Here is a 19,534-nt window from a genome sequence, read left to right on the forward strand (position 1 = left end):
AAGTAATACCTACCCTGCAAAACCGCGAGTAATCCATGCATGCATGTATGGAGTAGTCGCTATGGGCCAAGCGAGTGCGCCAAAATTAACCACAATTCATACAAAAAATATCATTGTAAATTTTACCAAGTAGCGCAACTAACAGCTGATCGGTGAAAATTCGCACATTCACACGCACAGTTCTCGACTCACTTTCAAAAACAAACTTTTGATTATTTAACTCAAATTTTAACGTGAGACAATCCTTACGAATTTATGTATATATAATATATAAGGCGTTTTTGTTGTTATTAAAACGATAGTTTTATTTTTATTAAAGCTTTTTATGATTTTTTTTTTAACTTTGAAAAGACTCCGAACACCATTCTTTCATTATATGACATTCGACTGCCTAGTCCACTGCCTTCCACTCTATTCGCAACAAAACGTCTATTTAAGTTGCCAAACTATATAGTAAACAATGAAAAATATGGTCTAATTAACATTGCGATGTCCTAGGACGACCATATACTCCAGCTCAGCATTACATCAGCGTACTCCAGTATGACACAAGTGGACCACATGATGCAACGATTTTTGCAGGATATATGACACTACTTTATTTTCGTGTATTTTTTCTTGTATTTTATCTTAAATTTTTTGTTGCACTCCCTCCTAATACGGCTTCAGTACTGGTGTAAGTGTGTAAGCTGTATTCCAAAAAAACAAAGAAAATACAAGAAAAATACAATCTAGTTTGTTAAAAACAAAGAGCCAGTTTGTATTTCGTAAGGTTTTTGACATTCGGTCGTTTTTTCTTAATTTTTTGTGACAAATCAAAATTTTGTTTTAGCTTGCAAATTTTGTGCATAAATACACAACTAAAATGAACTTTCGTGTGAAAGAAGTGACCCACCAGAGCGCGAAATAACTTTTCCGTGTTTTTTGCATTGTTTTAGTTGTGAAAAATGTTAATGAAAAACCAAAACTTAAAACGTAAACAAAAACAAAGCAAATTATTTTATTTTGTGGACAATATTGGTCTCCCTTTCTCTTGTTGGAAATTGTTGTTGTAATTTGACTTTCCGAAGTTTCGTCAAAGAGGATAAATAAATAAGAACCACCACTCTGCTACGAGTGGCGAGTAACTCTCTGGAAATCAAAAAAATTGATGTCTAATGTTTTCTGTGAGGGACATTTTTAATTGTCTCGCATTTATCCATGCCGTGTATGCACCTTATGCAAATGTTATTTGTGGAAAGGGAATTAATTAAAATTAAATAAAGTTGGAAAAATAAACACAAATACCCCACGAAATGTATAGAAGACGTTTATGCACATCTCACCCAAAAAAAAAAAAAAACACCTGGGAGTACCCTAACGAATAACATTACGCAAAGTAACGAGTGACGTCTCTTATTATATTTATCCTCTTTGGTTTCGTCAGTTTTTTTAGCTTGGAATCCAAGCAAAAATAAAGTAGTGTCATATAGGTATAAGGACGGGAATGCGCGGGACTCATATCTATCATGAATGAAGTAGTACAATAATGAAAAAATTTGAAAAATTCATAAAATCTGAACAAACAGCTGTACGGGATATATATTATATATTAAACCAATCTTGGCAATTTATTCTGACTATAACATTTTCCATCTGGGAAATTTTCAAGTTTCTAGCTGTTAAAATCAAGGATAAATGGGAAAAACCTCTTATCTGAACAATCGGTTGTATTTATATATATTATAGATATGACCGATCTTGACAATTTCGCAGACAACAATGCATGCTATATATGTGTCAGTTTTGTGGGATCTCAATTATATATATGTTCGATCTTGACACATTTTACAGACAACAACGCATATTGTGCAATTTCAAGCTTGCAGTAACAGTTAAAATGGGAAGAAATTACAAAAACCCCTTTATTTTAAATCTATATATGTGACCCGGTCTATTAAAAGGTGGCTTATGACTCAAAAAGAAATTGCGAGAAACAGCTGTTAAAGATAAACAATGCATTTCTTCAGGACGTTTGTGCTCTTCTTTTTTTTTAGTCATAAGCCACCTCTTCATAGACCGCGTCACATATATAAAAATCAAATTCTGTATGTCTGTGTGTTGCCTATGAAAACATATTTCCCACACTTCAATCATCACCAAAGCTAAATGTTCCTTCGATCAACGGGAAGGTTTTAGGCTAAAAATAATTTGGATATAAAAATGGGCGTGGCACCTCCCATACAAATGAAATCTTTGGTACGGCATAACTCTGAGGCTATACATGCCAGAACATTGAAATTCAGTGAGGAGGTATACGAGGTCAATCCCTAACACCACCAAGAAAATGTGGAATTAGGAAAAAGGGGGCGTGGCACCTCCCATACAAATGGAATATATCATACTTCATACCTCTGGATGTAGTAATGGAAGGATAATGAAAATTGGTAAGGAGCTATATGACGTTAAGTCCTAGCACCTCCAGTAAAATGTAGAATTGGAAAAAAAGGGGTGTGGCACCTTCCCGTTAAAAAAATCTGTTAGCTTCAGTCTATCTACATCTATATATATAAAAATCAAGTTCTGTGTGTGCGTTCGCTATGGAAACGTATTTCCCACACTTCAATCTTCACCAAATTGCGGCTATAGGTTCCTTCGATCAAGACGAAGATTTTTCATATTTTAGAATTAAAAATTTTAAAGTTAAAATTTTTTTTTGGCTTCGCGAATGAGCAATTTTAGCTCCCAAAAATGATCAAATCAATGATCGCATTCAAAACCAAATTCCTGGTGAACAGATCGACACAGTTACAGATGAAGATCAAATTCCCATTTATCTTTGAATTTCTAAACCCTGCCTGCACATATATTAACTTCGGAATTTAGACCCACCAAATTGTGCAATGGAACCAGACTTTGCGTTTAGAAATTAATGACGAATGTAATCGAAGCGACAATCATCAGCGCTAAAAGCAAAGGTGAAGATGTGCTCATACCACGGATCCCAATGATTCCTACGGATTTGCCATTCAATTTTAAGCGCTTACAGTTTCTTGTACGCCTTGCTTTTGCAATTAAAATCAGCAAAGCACAAGGACAATCGCTTACTGTTGCAGGCTTAAATTTAGAGAGTCCGTGCGTTTCCCATGGCCAGGGGCCCTATTCGCTAACCGGGAGTTTTAAAGTGTACACAAGAAATTGTGTAAACTTAGAAATTCTGATTCTGTAAAGCAAACCTGTGAACAAAAAAACTCACTGATAAAAACTTCGTGAGTTTTCTTGACAGCCAGTGTACACTATTCTGACATTCAAAACTTATACGCACTTTTGCAGAATGACTTTTTTGTTTTCATGGCGTTTGATGAATATTTTCTCATTGACATAAGACCTTTACATTCAGCGCTCATTTAGCAAAACAATGTACACAATAATTTACAGAATCGCATGAAAATTTAAAGTGTAAATGGTGTGTGAAAATGAGTTTTCAATGAGTGTACATTTTTCAGTTTTTCACAGTTAGGGAATTGACCCCCTGCTATATGTTGCTTGCTCTAGAGTTGGATCGCCAAAAAATTTGTTTATCTTTGCACCGAACAAAAAAATCAAAAATATTGTATACCCACACCCACTAATAAAATGTTTTAAACGAAAATTTCACCAATTATGCGTACAAAATTCAATTCAATTTAGAGAACAATAAACTAAATTATCAACAAACAAAAGAGAAAAAATAACGCAACATTCATTCGATCTCGAACGTTACAACGTACGCCGGGTACAGCTAGTAAATTATAAAAATCGATTTCAATATGTACCGCCCTGATACGAAACTCCGCACTTCGCGTTTTACCAAACAGAAATGAGAGCGGCGCGTTATCAAGGCACAAAATCTTAAATTTAATGACTTGAAATTAGACTCAATTACAAAATTTAGCTGTTTAATGCCCGGTTTTTCAGAGCGAGATTAAACTAAAGTTAAATTTGACTAGAGTTTAACCTTACCACTTTGTTCGATAACATAAAATTTTGCTGCTAATCTCAGCTTAAGCGACCGAATTGGCAGGATTAAACTCTAATCAACTTTAACTGGAGTTTAAACTCGCACTGAAAAACTGGGCATAAGTGGGTTAACCATAGCCATCATCCGGTGGCAAAAGCCTGAGCCAGATAAATAATTTTGCATGTAAATGCAACAACAATGATTTGAGCCAGATAAAAGTCTGGTTCAATTTGTGAGCCAGATAATTTGTTAATTACTTGGCTTTAGTTTGGCAACGCTGCCTTTAATAAACTTACTTTTTCAAAAATAGATGTCGCTGCTTAGCCTTTCGCCGTATGAGTTAAATGAAAAACAGCGGCAACATCTGCCTATCACATTTCACGTGTGCGAATATATCACGACATCTGTTTCTCAAGTCTCTCAATGATCCAGAGCATTCCCGTGAGAATTGAGCGTGAGCCGGAGCTGTAAAACTCACTGGATGACGGCAGATAGCGCTCTGATCAACCTGCTTTAAGCTGGAGACATTGGTGCTTTATCGGTAACCGTATCAGTAACCTTTTAACTGCTGATTCGACCAACCTTATGAGAATCAATGCAATCGATTATTGGTGCCGCTAAGGTCGTAACCGTATCGTAGCCAACCAATTGTGTTTTGGTTTACCGTCGTAATGATAAACAGCTGATTACGTTAGGGATACGGATACAGCGATACGACATACGGCACCAATGACTCCAGCTTTACTTTAAGGGCGAATTAATGGTGACTTATAACCATAAAGCCATAACCAGATAAATCAGCTGATCGAACCTACCTTATGGGAAGGAATATAATCGATTAATGGTGCCATACCATAACGCTAACGCCATAGCCAATCAATTGGTTTTTGGTTTCTCGCCATATCCATAACCTAAAAATATTTGAGTTGGTGAATTTAATAACTTTTTTTTAGATTTTCTTCATTGTTTTGGATACGTTATGACTAAGATACTTATTTTTTGTGGAATATGTTTGTAATTTTTTGCGTTTTCATCATTTTCATGAAATTTTCACGATTTTTAGGTTAAGGCACCATTAATCGATCACATTGAGATGGTTATGGATATGGGTATGGTTACGACTATAGCGTTAGGGTTAAGGAAGTTTAATTTGGCTTTTAAGCCTGTTTATCGTTACGACGGTAAACCAAAACCCAATTGGTTGGCTACGATACGATTACGACCTTAGCGGCACCAATAATCGATTGCATTGATTCTCATAAGGTTGGTCGAATCAGCTGTTAAAAGGTTACCGATACGGTTACCGATAAAGCACCAATGTATCCAGCTTAAAGCAGCCAAAGCGTTTATGTTTATCCGCCTCTTCGTAGGACGCTTTGTTGCGTTCGTTCACCTTACAAATGAGTTGAACGTATGGTTTCACGTATATGTTTCTATACGAAGATTGCGGAATGTTAAGCTAGGCAAAAAGTTGATATATTGTTGAAGCAATGCAGCGCAGCAAAAGTTGAATGCAAAACCGGCATTATCGCCGCAAAAGTGCCAAAGCAAATTCCTGGAACCAAAAGAACAGCCCTAAATCACGAACTGTCAAAGAGTTAAATTCTACTTATTTGTGCACTTGCATTTAATATTATTTATATAAAAAAATTATTGCGCACAGCTTGATTTTCAACATTTGCCTTACCATAATTCAAATAAAAAAAGCTGCATAAAGACTCAATGCTAACAATCTTAATTCGTAATAGTGTCGTCTGTGTACGGCGACCACATAGGTCCAATGTTGGAGATGCAGCACGTCAATTTCGGATTACAGCACCCCAAGAATCTCAACTTCCAAACCTATCGCCTTACGATGTAATATACATAACTTATAGAAGTTAGGTATGGGCTTGTTATCTAAACAATCGAGTATTTTAACAGGTCAATCTGATATTACGTGAAAATGAGTACATACAGACATTTTCGGAGGATGACAGCATTGTGCGAAGTTATGAATCCAATCAATTGGGCTCAAATAGCCCTTGTGAAGATTGCCGGACGGAAGCTACATTTTTACACAAGAGTGGTAAACACCTTTGTATACATATGTATATGTGTATATCTTTATAATTTATGGCTTCACTTTAAAAGGTTTCATTTGTGGAGTTTTCGATGGTCATGGAGGACCCGCATGCTCTCAAGTGATTTCTAAACGCTTGCTGCGTTATGTAGCTGCAGGAGTTATAGATCGGAAAACACTCAAAGAAGTAATTGCCAAAGATTATAATAGTCAATCATTCTTAAAATGTCATAATGATAAGGTAACATGAATGCAATATGAGTATAAAACCAATTAAAATATACGTACGATCCTTCAATAGGCCGATTTCGTAACTGAAATCAACAACATTTATGAAAATAGCTTTACAGAATATGTGCAAGCAATTTCTAGTGAATCAATTGAGGATATTGCGAATGAAATCAACAATGCATTTATGAGCTTGGATGACGATTTATCAAAAGAGGCCTTAAAACATACAAATATGCGTACCATGGCGGTTGCAATGTCAGGTAATTTCATTCAACCATGTGATTCTCAGGATCTACATTTTGGTGAACATGCAGCCGCAATTGTACCGAAAATTCAGAGCCGTAATAAAATCCTCAATTCTCTTGCTGGCAGTACTTGGTGAAAAGATAAGAAACCCTCATTACCACTTACAAAGCAATCGGCCAGCCGATTGCATGCTACGCGTCCCCGATATGCTCACGAAGCCTAAAGAATACTTACTGGAAGAAGCTACAGGCCTGCCAAAATACTGCCCTCAGAACCGCCACGGGTGCTCTTCTTATGTCCCCAGAACACCATCTACATAATGAGGCGAGAAAAATGAAATGCTAACCAAACAGTTCCTGTTGAACACCCAGAAACCTGGGCATCCCAACAGACATCTGATTGACGAGCTAACACCGCCCAGGGGCTTAAGGAGTCATCTCCGTAAGCATTATGAGGAAATACGGCACCTGAGAACACAGCCGTATGAAGCCAAAACACACAAGCAGGTCCTCAGTGAATTCTACAAACAGGTTTCGAACCTCTATGCCAGGAATTGCCCTGTGAATCCTGTGCTCAAAGAACAATACGCGAGTCACTCTAGCTCAACTTCGATCTGGATACTGTTAAACTCTTACCTATCCAGAATCAACCCCGACAAACAAAACATATGTCCTGCTAGTAACGTGTCCCCACATGACACGAACCACCTGAAATAAGTAAAAAAACGCGAATTAGCAGAAACGCCGAGGTGTAGCGTAAAATTATTATTTCTGTTTATTAAAGAAATGCATTTCTATTTATACAAAAGTTCTTAATCTACACATACATAATTCCATTAATGCTTACATACTAAAAAGTACATGGTTTTATAATAAATAATTATTTGTCAGCATATTATTGTAGTGACCTACATATTGTCAATATGATCCGCACTAAGTTGATTGGTGTGTGACTAATCGATATATTGGACGGTTTGGCAAATACGAATGAACTCAAGTGGTTATCTGGGTCAGTAAAATATGAACGTTTATGTGTATGTATATTTGTATCATTAAAAGCATTCGCAGTGAGGTGTATTCCAAGCAACACTACACCACCGGCCTTTCAAGAGTGAACGTATATAATTTGGTGCTTAGTTATTTACGGTTACCCTAGTGTCATTGATATAAGTATGCCGTGTTGTTTCATTTTACGTTTAATGACACAGTCAACTTGCTTGGTGTTACCAAATTTTACATTCTTTTTTTTGTCTTTCATATTCAATTGTAATTTATATCATAGTGGTAAACTTGATGCTATAAGGAATGTGTTCTTTGCTTTTATTTGTTTACATTTGCTTTACATACAGTACATATTATGCTGATTCTCGTTTTTTTTTTGTATGTTTACATATTGGGTTAACATTTCTTTGTTTTTTTTTTTTTTTTTGTTTGGTGCTTATTGTGAGTAGGTTAGGTTAGGTTGCGAGGGCTAAGCTGGACACTATGGTAACAGCACACTACTTAGGCCACCAATGGGCCCATTGTAATACCCTATACAGTCTCAAAGAGGACCCCTACCCTGCCTAAAGCGGCTCAAACCACTTCGTGGAATTTATATATTTTGCTAAAGCCTTGACTTCATAACTAGAGACTTCAGCAAGGTCATGTAGAAAAGGTTTACCAAGGATGGCCGACCTACGCCTACTAAGCGCTGGACAATGACAGAGAAGGTCCTGGACACTCTCGTCTTCTGTACATCTGCAGCTGCGGCAATAGTCGTAGGTCGTTTCCCCCATTCTAGCACCATGCGTACCTGTTACAACCCTTATCAGGGACGATAGAACTGATTTGTTTAAAATCAGAAGCGCTCTTGTGCGTCCCTTGTCATATGAGGGCCAGATTAGCATTTGTAGGGAAGGTGGCATGCATGGGAGGTGCCACGCCCCTTTTTTTGCCCATTCCACATTTTACTGGAGGTGTTAAGAATTAACGTCATATAGCTCCTTGCCAATTTTCATTATCCTACCATTACTACATCCAGAGATATGCAGTATGATATATTCCATTTGTATGGGAGGTGCCACGCCCCCTTTTTGCAAATCCACATTTTCTTGGTAGTGTTAGGGACTGACCTCATATAACTCCTTACTGAATTTCAATGTCCTGGCATGTATACCTTCAGAGTTATGCAGTACCAAAGATTCCATTTGTATGGGAGGTGCGACACCCCTTTTATATATCGAAATTATTTTTAGCCTAAAACCTTCGTGTTGATCGAAGGAACCTATAGCCAAAATTTGGTGATGATTGAAGTGTGGGAAATACGTTTCCATAGCGAACACACACACAGAATTTGATTTTTATATATATAGATGTAGATAGACTGAAGCTAACAAATTTTTTTAACGGCGGCACATTACTAAACGCCCAAAAGGAATAACAACCAAACTCAACAGTGCAGTCAAACTTTAGGTGTTAAAATAACCTAAGTTTGTACGGCAGCCATAGTTCTGAAAAATCGCATTTGTAGGGAAGGTGCCAGCCCCCTTTTTTCCAAATTCCACATTTTACTGGAGGTGTTAAGAATTAACATCATATAGCTTCTTGCCAATTTTCATTATCCTACCATTACTACATCCAGAGATATGCAGTATGATATATACCATTTGTATGGGAGGTGCCACGCCCACTTTTTGCCAATTCCACATTTTCTTGGTAGTGTTAGGGATTGACCTCATATAACTCCTTACTGAATTTCAATGTTCAATGTGGAGGGTGGAGCCGTGTGTAGAAGTCCACGAAAGTGGGGAAAGCTTCTGACCGCCATTCACCAGGGAATGGCCAGAGCGATTCTTTTGCATGCGGTTCAAGCAGCTCACTACTGCCGGTCGCTTGCGGCCAAGTATCCTCTGGGTAGCCGCTAAACATCCGTTTAGCGGTGAGCTAATGTGAGAAGGCGACAACCTGGCTAGGCCACTCTGACATAATCGGTTTAAGGGCTAGCCGGGGAGATCTCATCGGCAGCGTCTGTACACCTCTAGGTGCGGCTGCAAGCGGGCGTCTGTCTTGGAGCAAGCGGCTCGCTATGTAAACGTGCAAGTAATATTTTACCCCCGCTGAGCGGGTTGTGCTCTTGGCTTGGGACCCCCACGTAAAACCATACTCCAATGAAATATACCAACAAGCCTCGGATAAATACACTCTCTATTGATGACGACCATGGCAAACGTTTGAAGGACAATGAATTGAGGACATGCACCTGGAACGTCCGCTCCCTGAATGGGATTGGGGCAGATGCCCGGCTGGTTGATGTCATCGTCAAAGCAAAATCTGACATTACCGCCATCCAAAAAATGCGTTGAACGAAGCAAGGAAGAAACAAGATCAAAAATTGTGACATATATTGGAGTGGCCATACGAATAAGCGCAGTTTCGGCGTTGGATTCGTGGTGGGAGAGAGACTTTGTCGCCAAGTTATGGCGTTCACGCCTGTGGACGAGCGTCTCGCCGCTATCCGAATAAAAGCAAATTTTTTAATATATCATTCATCTGCGCCCATGCGCCGACAGAGGAGAAAGACGATGAGGTGAAAGACACGTTTTATGAACAATTAGAACGCACATACGAGCGCTGCCCCCGTCATGATATAAAAGTCGTGCTTGGCGACTTTAACGCCAGGGTGGGCAAAGAAGGTGTTTTTGGACCTACAGTCGGAAAGTTCAGCCTACGCAATGAAACTTCTCCTAACGGACTGAGGCTGATTGACTTTGCCGGTGCTCGAAACATGGTCATATCCAGCACGAGGTTCATGCATAAAAAGATACATCAAGCTACATGGCTGTCTCCTGATCGAAATACTAGCAATCAGATCGATCACGTTGTGATAGACGGACGGCATGCCTCCAGTGTTTTAGATGTGCGCATGATCCGAGGACCTAACATCGACTCGGACCATTATCTCGTTGCAGCCAAAATACGCACCCGCCTCAGCGCGGCTAAAACCAAGGAACAAAAAAACACAAGAAAAGCTAGACGTCGAAAAGCTTCAATCACAACAGACTGCCAATGATTTCGCAACTCGACTCTCACATCTGCTCTCTGAGAGCACAACTCAGCCTGAAGGAATACAGGAGCAGTGGGAGCATACCTCCAAAGCACTTCGTACTGCCGCCGAGGAAAAAATTGGTTACCGGCGGCCACGAAAAAACAACTGGTACTATGAAGAATGCCGCGTTACAACCGAAAGAAAAGACGCTGCCTACAGAGCTACGTTAAAAGCGAGCGCAACAAGAGGAGTGTGTGAACTCTATCGTGAGTTGAAAAGGGAAGCGAGACGCCTTTTCAGTAATAAAAAAGCAGAAGCAGAAAGGCGTGAGTGCGAGGAGCTTGAGCTGCTAGCCACCAGGAATAACGCCCGAAAATTTTACCAAAAAATACGGCGACAGACGGAAGGGTTTAAGACCGAGGCAAACTCCTGTAGGAACGAAAACGGCGACCTTGTCCTGATGTCCAGAGAGTTCTTAGATTATGGAGGGAACACTTCTATGCTCTCTTAAATGGAGGCAGCGATTCACCGCGCAGAGATTAAGAACCCGATCCTGTAATCGATGATGATGGAATATATGTCCCCCGCCCGATTATGACGAAGTTAGAATAGCAATAACCAGATTGAAAAACAACAAGACCGTGGGCGCTGATGGATTGCCTGCGGAGCTATTCAAGTACGGCGGCGAGGAGTTGGTACGGCGCATGCAACAGCTTCTTCGCAAAATATGGGCGGACGAGTGCATGCCCGACGATTGGAATCTAAGTGTTCTGCAAAATCAGAAAATCAGCCTTCTTAATATCGCATATAAGGTCCTTTCAAGTGTATTGTGCGAAAGATTGAAGCCCACCGTGAACCGGCTGATTGGACCTTATCAGTGCGGCTTCAGACCTGATAAATCTACCATCGACCAGATTTTCACAATGAGCCAAATCTTGGAAAAAACCCGTGAAAAGAGAATCGACACACATCACCTCTTCGTCGATTTTAAAGCCGCCTTCGACAGCACGAAAAGGAGCTGCCTATATGCCGCTATGTCTGAATTTGGTTTCCCCGCAAAACTTATACGGCTGTGCAAAATGACGTTGAGCAACACCATCAGCTCAGTCAGAATTGGGAAGGACTTCTCCGAGCCGTTCGAAACTAAACGAGGTTTCAGACAGGGCGACCCCCTATCGGGCGATTTCTTTAATTTGATGCTGGAGAAAATTATACTAGCTGCAGAACTTAACCGCACTGGAACAATATTCTATAAAAGCGCGCAATTACTGGCATATGCTGATAACATTGATATCATCGGCTTAAATACCCGCGCTGTTAGTTCTGCTTACTCCAAACGGGAAAAAAGAAGCGGTAAAGATGGGTTTGATGGTGAATGAGGACAAAACGAAGTACCTGCTGTCATCGAGCAAAGTCAGCGCATACGCGCCTTGTGAACCACGCTGCTGTTGGCAGCCATATTTTCGAAATAGTAAAAGACTTCGTTTATTTGGGAACCAGCATCAACACTAGCAACAACATCAGCACTGAAATCTAGCGAAGAATCTTGCCAATAAATGCTACTTTGGACTAGGTAGGCAATTGAAAAGTAAAGTCCTCTCTCGGCGAACGAAAATCATACTCAATAAGTCACTTATCGTACCCGTCCTGCTATATGGGGCAGAAACATGGACCATGACAACAGCACATGAAGCGACTTTGGGAGTGTTCGAGAGAAAAGTTCTTCGAAAGATTTATGGACCTCTACGTGTTGGCGATGGCGAGTACCGAAGAATATTTAATGATGAGCTGTACGAGCCATATGCAGACATCCACATAGTCCAGCGAATTAAAATGCAGCGGCTGCGCTGGCTAGGCCATGTTATGCGAATGAAAGATGATGATCCGGCTCAAAGATTCCATTAGTATTGGAGGTGCCACGCCCTTTTTATATATTGAAATTATTTTTAACCTAGAACCTTCGTGTTGATCGAAGGAACCTAAAGCCAAATGCTCCCATAGCGAACATACACACACAGAATTTGATTTTTATATATATAGACATGTCTATAACAAACTGGTAACACTCCAATAAGAAATTGTTAACTTTTCCATAACAAATCAATACATTTTTGATAACGAAATAGATAAATATTCCATAAAACTCCCATAACAAACTGGTATAACTCCGATAAAAAATCTATAAGTTTCCCAAAAAAAATTTATATTCTTTTTATAATATATCGATAAATTTTCGGTAAGTAATCCATAAATTCTTGATAATAATTCGATAGCTTTTCGATAACACTGCTTTAAGAAAATCGTAACAATCTGATAATAATTCGATAATATATTGATACCCCATCGATTAAAAATCGATTTAATTTCATTTAATCTTATTTTATAATTTTTTTTTTTTTTTTACATTTTTTACTTTATTTTGTTTTCATTTTTTTATGTTTTGTTTTATTTTATTTTATATTTTTTTGTTATTTTTTGTGTTATTTTATTTTATGTAATAAAATTTTTTTTTTAGTTTATTAATAGACGTTTTTTTATATTTTATTTGATTTTATTTTCTTTTGTTTTATTTTTCTTTATTTTATTTTTTTTATTTCATTTTATTTAACATGAATTTTTTTTTAGTTATTTTGTTTTTGTAAACACTTTGTGCCAAAACTAAAATTCACGCATTTACTCATGTTTGCTCTGGCTCTTTATATCCAACACAACAGCAGTGTATACATCTGTTCGAGCACTCGCATGCTCAAAAATATATTTACGCATATGCTCAGAAACTTTAATTTATATTATAACGAATTTACTGAAATTCCTCTTATTTGCAACCTTCTGCTAACGTTCGTATCACTAAACTGTTGAATAAATAACTCCAATATTCAATTATGCAAAATGGCCTTTATTAAAGTACTTCACAATAACACTGATACTTCACAACCAATAGCTTGCTTAAATCAAACTGACTGACTTTTACTCAGCTTTAGCTCCTTTTATAGTCTCGGATGTTTCGTTCGCATACTTCTGGGCGTTTTTATTTCTCGAATTACTACTTGTTTACCAGCTATAAATTTATCAGCTATAACTACAGATGCACGATTATAGCTTCTCGTATAGCCATATGTGCGTGTATATGTGAGTGATACTTCCACCGATAATTGCCTACTTTTGGGAGTATCTTAGATATATGCATGTGTTTGTGCGTTTCTCTCCACTGCTTGTATGGACATATGTGTAGACATAATGATTGATTTGTTTATGTGCATACAAGTCACTGCTTAGTATCGGCTTAGAGATGATAGTATCCCTTAGTGTTTCTAATATTCGTCAATATATGTAGTTGATATGTATGCCTTGAGTTACTGTGTGATTTTGCTCATATGAACTTTACCACATACCTTATTCCCACATTATGCTACAGTGTAGTGACAGTACTTACGCTCCCATTTTCCTAATTGTCAATATTGATAATACAAAAATCATAGACGTGGAAAGAAGATTAAGATCCGATATACAATAGAGAGCCTGCGCATATTACAAAAAAGAGATAGTAAATAGCTGAACTGTGCCTTCAACAAATCAATATCCAATCGAATATATTCGGAAAATTACTAGATTTAGCCTTTGTGGATGATGACTCTAAATATTCCATAAGCCGATGCGAACCCATTATTGAAGCTGAAGATGCTTACCACCCTTCCCTCAAAATAGTTTACGAAGTGGTGAGTAGTGCTCGTAACTGCGGCAATAAACGATACAACTCCTGTTATAGCTTTGACTTTGCGAAGGCCAATTTCAAAAAATTAAATCGCGATTTATCTCGAACAGTGTGGATGGAGCTCAACTTAAGAATGATAGCGTTTTCAGCAAAAATTCAATTTGTTTAAACTTTAAAGTAATAAATGCTATTACTTAAATTGATAAAAATATAGTTCTCAACTTGTACTCAAGTGTGGCTCTCTAATTGGATTCAAATGTAAGATTCTGATACTACAGTATTTTAACGAAAATTAAATAAAATATGTATAGTTTATTTTTAATTTATAACGCTCCATAACTGTTATCAAACAGTTGCTTATTTCTCACAATAAACAGCTGTTGGCTTTGGTGGTACCACCTTGGAGAGCAGTTTTTTTCAACTCCACCCCTATCCATATATAATGTAGGATATCAACTGGAGAAATGTGCTGGATATACATTTGAGAACTATACATTTCTCAAAACCTCCTAAAGGCTGGAATATAATTTGAGAATAACGTTGGAGTTAGGTTAGGTTCCATGAGGACCTCACATAGACTGATTGAGTCCGTAGTGTTACCAGAAGTTTGTTTTAACGACCAAACTGAAATCCCTATCAAAAACCAGGACCTATGTTATAAAATAACACAGCTGTGAGATCTAGAAGCAGCAAGTGGCTTAAGTCCTAGGAAGCTTCTAGTATTTGCCAAGAGGACAGAATCACTCCTAATAGCTGGAGTCTTAGCCTGGCAAGTGCAGGGCACGAGCACAGAACGTGCTCGATCGTTTCCCATCCAACTCGCACTTCCTACATCTGCTATCACTGACCAAGCCTAATATAAAGGCATGCGACGCCAGAAGGCAGTGTCTAGTCAGAATACCCGTCATGAGTCTACAGTCCTCTCTTTTGATTGATAGAAGCAACTTTGTTAGTCTAAGGTTGTAAGACCTACACATAATCTTCGACACTTTACAGGCCCGCGCCTGTACACCTCTCGCCTTCGCTTAATCTCGCCCAGTCTAATTGGGACGTCTACGGAGCAAGCTTCAAGGGATGCGCCCTTTTTAGCTAGTTCGTCCGCTTTTTCATTCCCATCTATTCTCATATGCCCTGGGTCCCAATATAGATGTATGCTTCTCCCTGTCCCGATTCCCTCCAGAGACTGCTTACACTCTAACACGCATTTAGATGCTGTGCTATGCGAGATTATTGCCTTAATTGCTGCTTGACTGTCAATATAAAAGTTAACACGGTTGCAGCTTAAGCTATTCTCTTTCAGGGTTTCTACTCCTTTGGTTACGGCTAATATTTCCGCTTGAAAAACGCTACAGTAATTCGGCAGCATGTAGGATCTGTTTATTTCCAGATCAGCACAGTATACCGCAGACCCTACTCCTTCCACTACTTTGGAACCATCTGTGTACACATGTATCGCCTCGCCCGTCATTTGAGCACCCTTGCGCCAACTGTCCACCTCTATTGTGGCCTTAAGATCGCCCCCGAAGCGCAGATAGTGAATCAGGTAGTCTGGCCGTATGGTCGGCGCTCAAGCTGCCCAGAGGCACCGAGCCTGGTTGAAGTTGTTAACGCTATGTTCTTTGCTACCAGGTTTACAGGGGAATGTGCAGAATGGCATGCAATGCAAATGTCGGGGTTGTTTTCAGGACTCCCGTAATCCTAAGCATTGATAATCTGCATACCCCCTCTAATTTTTTGAGGTAGGTTCTTTTTTGTGTGGCTTTCCACCAAACAAGAACTCCATAGTATAGAATAGGGCTTACAATCGCTGTAAATACCCAATGAGAAAGAGAGGGCGATAAGCCCAACGTACACCCCAGCATTCTTTTACATGCATAAAGTGCCGCTGAAGCCTTTTTCACCCTCTGCTTCACGTTGAGCTTCCATGACAGCTTACTGTCTAGGATGATTCCTAGATATTTTGTGCAAGGTTTCTCCTGTAGGGTCACCCCTCCTAACTTAGGCCTGATCCAATTTGGGACCTTGTACCTCTTTGTAAACAAGACCATACCCGTCTTATCCGCGTTGACTTTCAACCCGACATTTGATGCCCAGGTATGAACATCCCGAAGCGCTCGATCCATCAGAGAGTTAATCGTTGGAAGGCACTTTCCATTTATGACAACTGCAACGTCATCTGCGTAAGCCGTAAGTTTTGCGGATCCCTCATCGAATCGCCTGAGCAGTTGGTTGATGGCCAGCGTCCACAGCAGAGGTGATAGCACCCCTCCCTGCGGCGTTCCCCTGTCCACTGATTTCGTGGCCTCGTGCAATCCCCATTGTGATGTAATCTTCCTACAATTTAACATGCAGCCCATCCATCTCGTTAAGGCTGGATGTACTTTAATGTAATTAAGACCATCCATAATCGCCCATTTATAAACATTATTGAAAGCCCCGGCAATGTCTAAAAAGACTCCTAGAGCATATTCCTCATATTCCAGGGCTTTCTTTATGCTTATTACCACCCTATGCAATGCGGTGTCTACCAACTTGCCTTTGGTGTACGCATGTTGTGTTGTGGAGAGCAGCTTTTCACCCACGTTGAACTTTATGTACACATCTATCAGCCTCTCAAAGGTTTTGAGCAGAAATGATGTTAAGCTAATGGGTCTATAGTCTTTGGGATACACGAGACCGATCTTCCCCGCCTTTCGTAGGAAAGCTACATGAGCAGTTCTCCAAGAGTGCGGTACATGATTCAGTCTTATGCACACATCGAATATTATTTTAAGCCATTCCACGACCGCTCTCCTTGCAACTTGTAGCATGGCCGGAAATATACCATCTGGGCCCGGCGATTTAAACTTAGAAAACGTGTTCACTGCCCATTCGATCTTAGTATCGGTCACCAAGCCCGGTACTACCCACTCTGTGATCGATCCATATGCCTATTGTTATTAATTTCAACGGCCGTCCATGCAGTGCCGACTCCAATGAACATGTACTTTCTTCCAGGCTTTCATGGAAACCACATAACGCGAATAAACTCATGGAGATCATTACTAGGTCCTGCAATAGCGAATGTATACTCTGAGACCATTTCTCACCGAAAAATGCGTGGTTTGATAGGAAGTGCTCAAACGTACGCAAGAAGTTAATGAAAGCTTTAAATATGCTGAGAAGGAGTAATACAGATTGCCATGGGACTAAGTACCTCACTCTTCGTAAAAAATATGTTAAGCTCTGTAACAGGAAGAAATTATAGTGGCGATGTAAGGAAATTGAACAGCTTAATAGCGTTAGGAATTCAAGTGACTGGTGGCGGCTAGCAAACTCACTTAAAAAGGTCCGTCGTAAAGTAAGTTGTAAGCTTAAGATCCGTAGCTTCTATCTTCATTTCAAAGAATTCATATGCCGTAATAATATTGATTCGTACGTGCACTGGGCAATGCCCCAGCTTTCTGACCCCTTCCTTGATGCTCCTGTTGATTGCAGCGAACTCCAATTGGTTATTGATGGTACCAAATGCAAGAAAGCCCCTGGGCAGGATGGCGTATGTTATGAATTTTACAAGTTTGCTCCCCAATGTTTCCTCAATGATTTTCTGGCGATTCTAAATTTCATTTAATTGAGAAAGCAGATTCCTTCCTCTTCCTCCATCTTGATTGCCCTCTTTAAGAAAGGTGACCCCAACGCTACTACAAATTACGGAGGTCTGTCTCTACTAGACACTATTTATAAAATCTTTTCTGGGCTTTTACTTGGTCGCATAAATGTTTGGATCGATTCTAATAATATTTTAAGTGAGTCTAAGTAATTTTTCGCAGAGGCTATTCGACGGCAGACAATATCTTTATGCATTGCCCAGCTCTATTTTTCACGTAATAAAAGAACTTTTGCCTTTTTTGTAGATTTCTCGTGTTCTTTTGATACAATTCCCCCCAACATGCTCTTTTATAAACCAGCCTTCTATCGTCTTTCAACTCATATGATTGAAATTTTTAGATTATTCTACGCTAATACGTCTTGCAAAGTTTTGTTTGATGGCAATCTGTTGGAGCCTTTCCCTGTTAATCACGGTGTTCGCTAAGGCTGCCTTTTAAGTCCGGTTCTATTATCTTTGTACTTTTTATTGTATTTATGCGACCAAGTAGATTACTATTTGTCCGGGGTGTCAGGGTTAATAACATTAATGTGAAGGTGCTTATGTACGCAGATGATCTGGTATTGCTCCTGATCACCTGAACAGCTACAGGAAATGATAAACAGAATGTTTTAAGGCGCGCAGGTATGGGGGGCGGTTAACGAATTAGACCAAGTTGAGAAGCATCTTAGATTTTTCGCGAAGAAACTGATCTTCCTTCCCTCTAATACGCCAAACTACATGTTGCATCTGGAAACAGGCTTGCAGGCCCTATATTTACATAGGCTTCGCCTGCACATGCTCTATATACCTCGTTGCTTTAAGCTATCACATGACAGACTTCCGCGTTTACTTGCTAAAGAGACTGCCAATCTGGGGATTTCTTGGCTAAACGCTTGGAAAGAACTTGCTAACACCGTCAATCTACCTTTCATTACGCAATTGCCATCAGCTAATATACAGACCTTCACTTCCTCGCTCTTAGAACGCTTAGGTGAGTATAATACAAATATGTTCCTCGAAATGGCTCGGAAGTCTACTACCCACGACCTTTACCGGGCCTTAGTGCCGTTGGAGAGTTTGTATACACTGATGATTACAGTGCATATGCAGCCAGTCTGATTCTACGGGCACTGGGAGGTTCGTTGTATTGCGTATCTATAAAAACATATTGTCTCCACTTTGCACAGTATGTAACTTGCAGGAGCCAGAAGACGTGTTTCACTTTATTGGCACATGCCCGATATATAACAACATTCGTTCCCTTTACTTTGGTGAAAGAACTTTAGATATGGCCAAGGTGGTTGCCAAGTTTCTCGCGGATAGCTCTAAAATTTGGGATTTATTAAATGAAATTTCTGTAGCTCGTTAGTATTTTATTTAACACGTGGTGTGACACACAATATATTCTGTTATTGTCGCAAGTATCTACTTTAATTTATTTATTTAAGTGTTTCGATGTACGCAAAAGCATAAGACATACTCTGTATGTGATTTTTTTTCAAAAAATAAATATGTACTACATCGTTTCAACCCAATAATGAGAAGACGTAAGTTTGTAATGAGAAAAGGTAAACTGATAATGAGAAATTGTAAATTTGAAAATAGAAAATATAAATTCATATTGAGAATGTGTAAATTTGTAATGAGAAA

At 39.2% G+C, this 19,534-nt stretch overlaps 1 protein-coding gene across 2 annotated transcripts in view; it reads left to right on the plus strand.

Moving 5' to 3' along the window:
• Positions 1 to 5,582: 5,582 nt before the first annotated feature.
• Positions 5,583 to 19,534, plus strand: part of Pdp (pyruvate dehydrogenase [acetyl-transferring]-phosphatase 1-like protein, mitochondrial) — an 85,361-nt gene continuing 71,409 nt past the window's right edge. For both annotated transcript variants that reach the window (XM_067783863.1, XM_067783864.1), the window contains exons 1-4: positions 5,583 to 5,836; positions 5,903 to 6,047; positions 6,113 to 6,282; positions 6,343 to 6,532. In XM_067783863.1, the coding sequence (XP_067639964.1) occupies positions 5,702 to 5,836; positions 5,903 to 6,047; positions 6,113 to 6,282; positions 6,343 to 6,532 (640 nt within the window). In that variant the 5' untranslated portion in view covers positions 5,583 to 5,701. The remainder of the gene's footprint in view (positions 5,837 to 5,902; positions 6,048 to 6,112; positions 6,283 to 6,342; positions 6,533 to 19,534) is intronic.

Source organism: Eurosta solidaginis, chromosome 4 (genome assembly GCF_040869045.1).
Source record: "Eurosta solidaginis isolate ZX-2024a chromosome 4, ASM4086904v1, whole genome shotgun sequence".
Taxonomy (NCBI): Eukaryota; Metazoa; Arthropoda; class Insecta; order Diptera; family Tephritidae; genus Eurosta; species Eurosta solidaginis.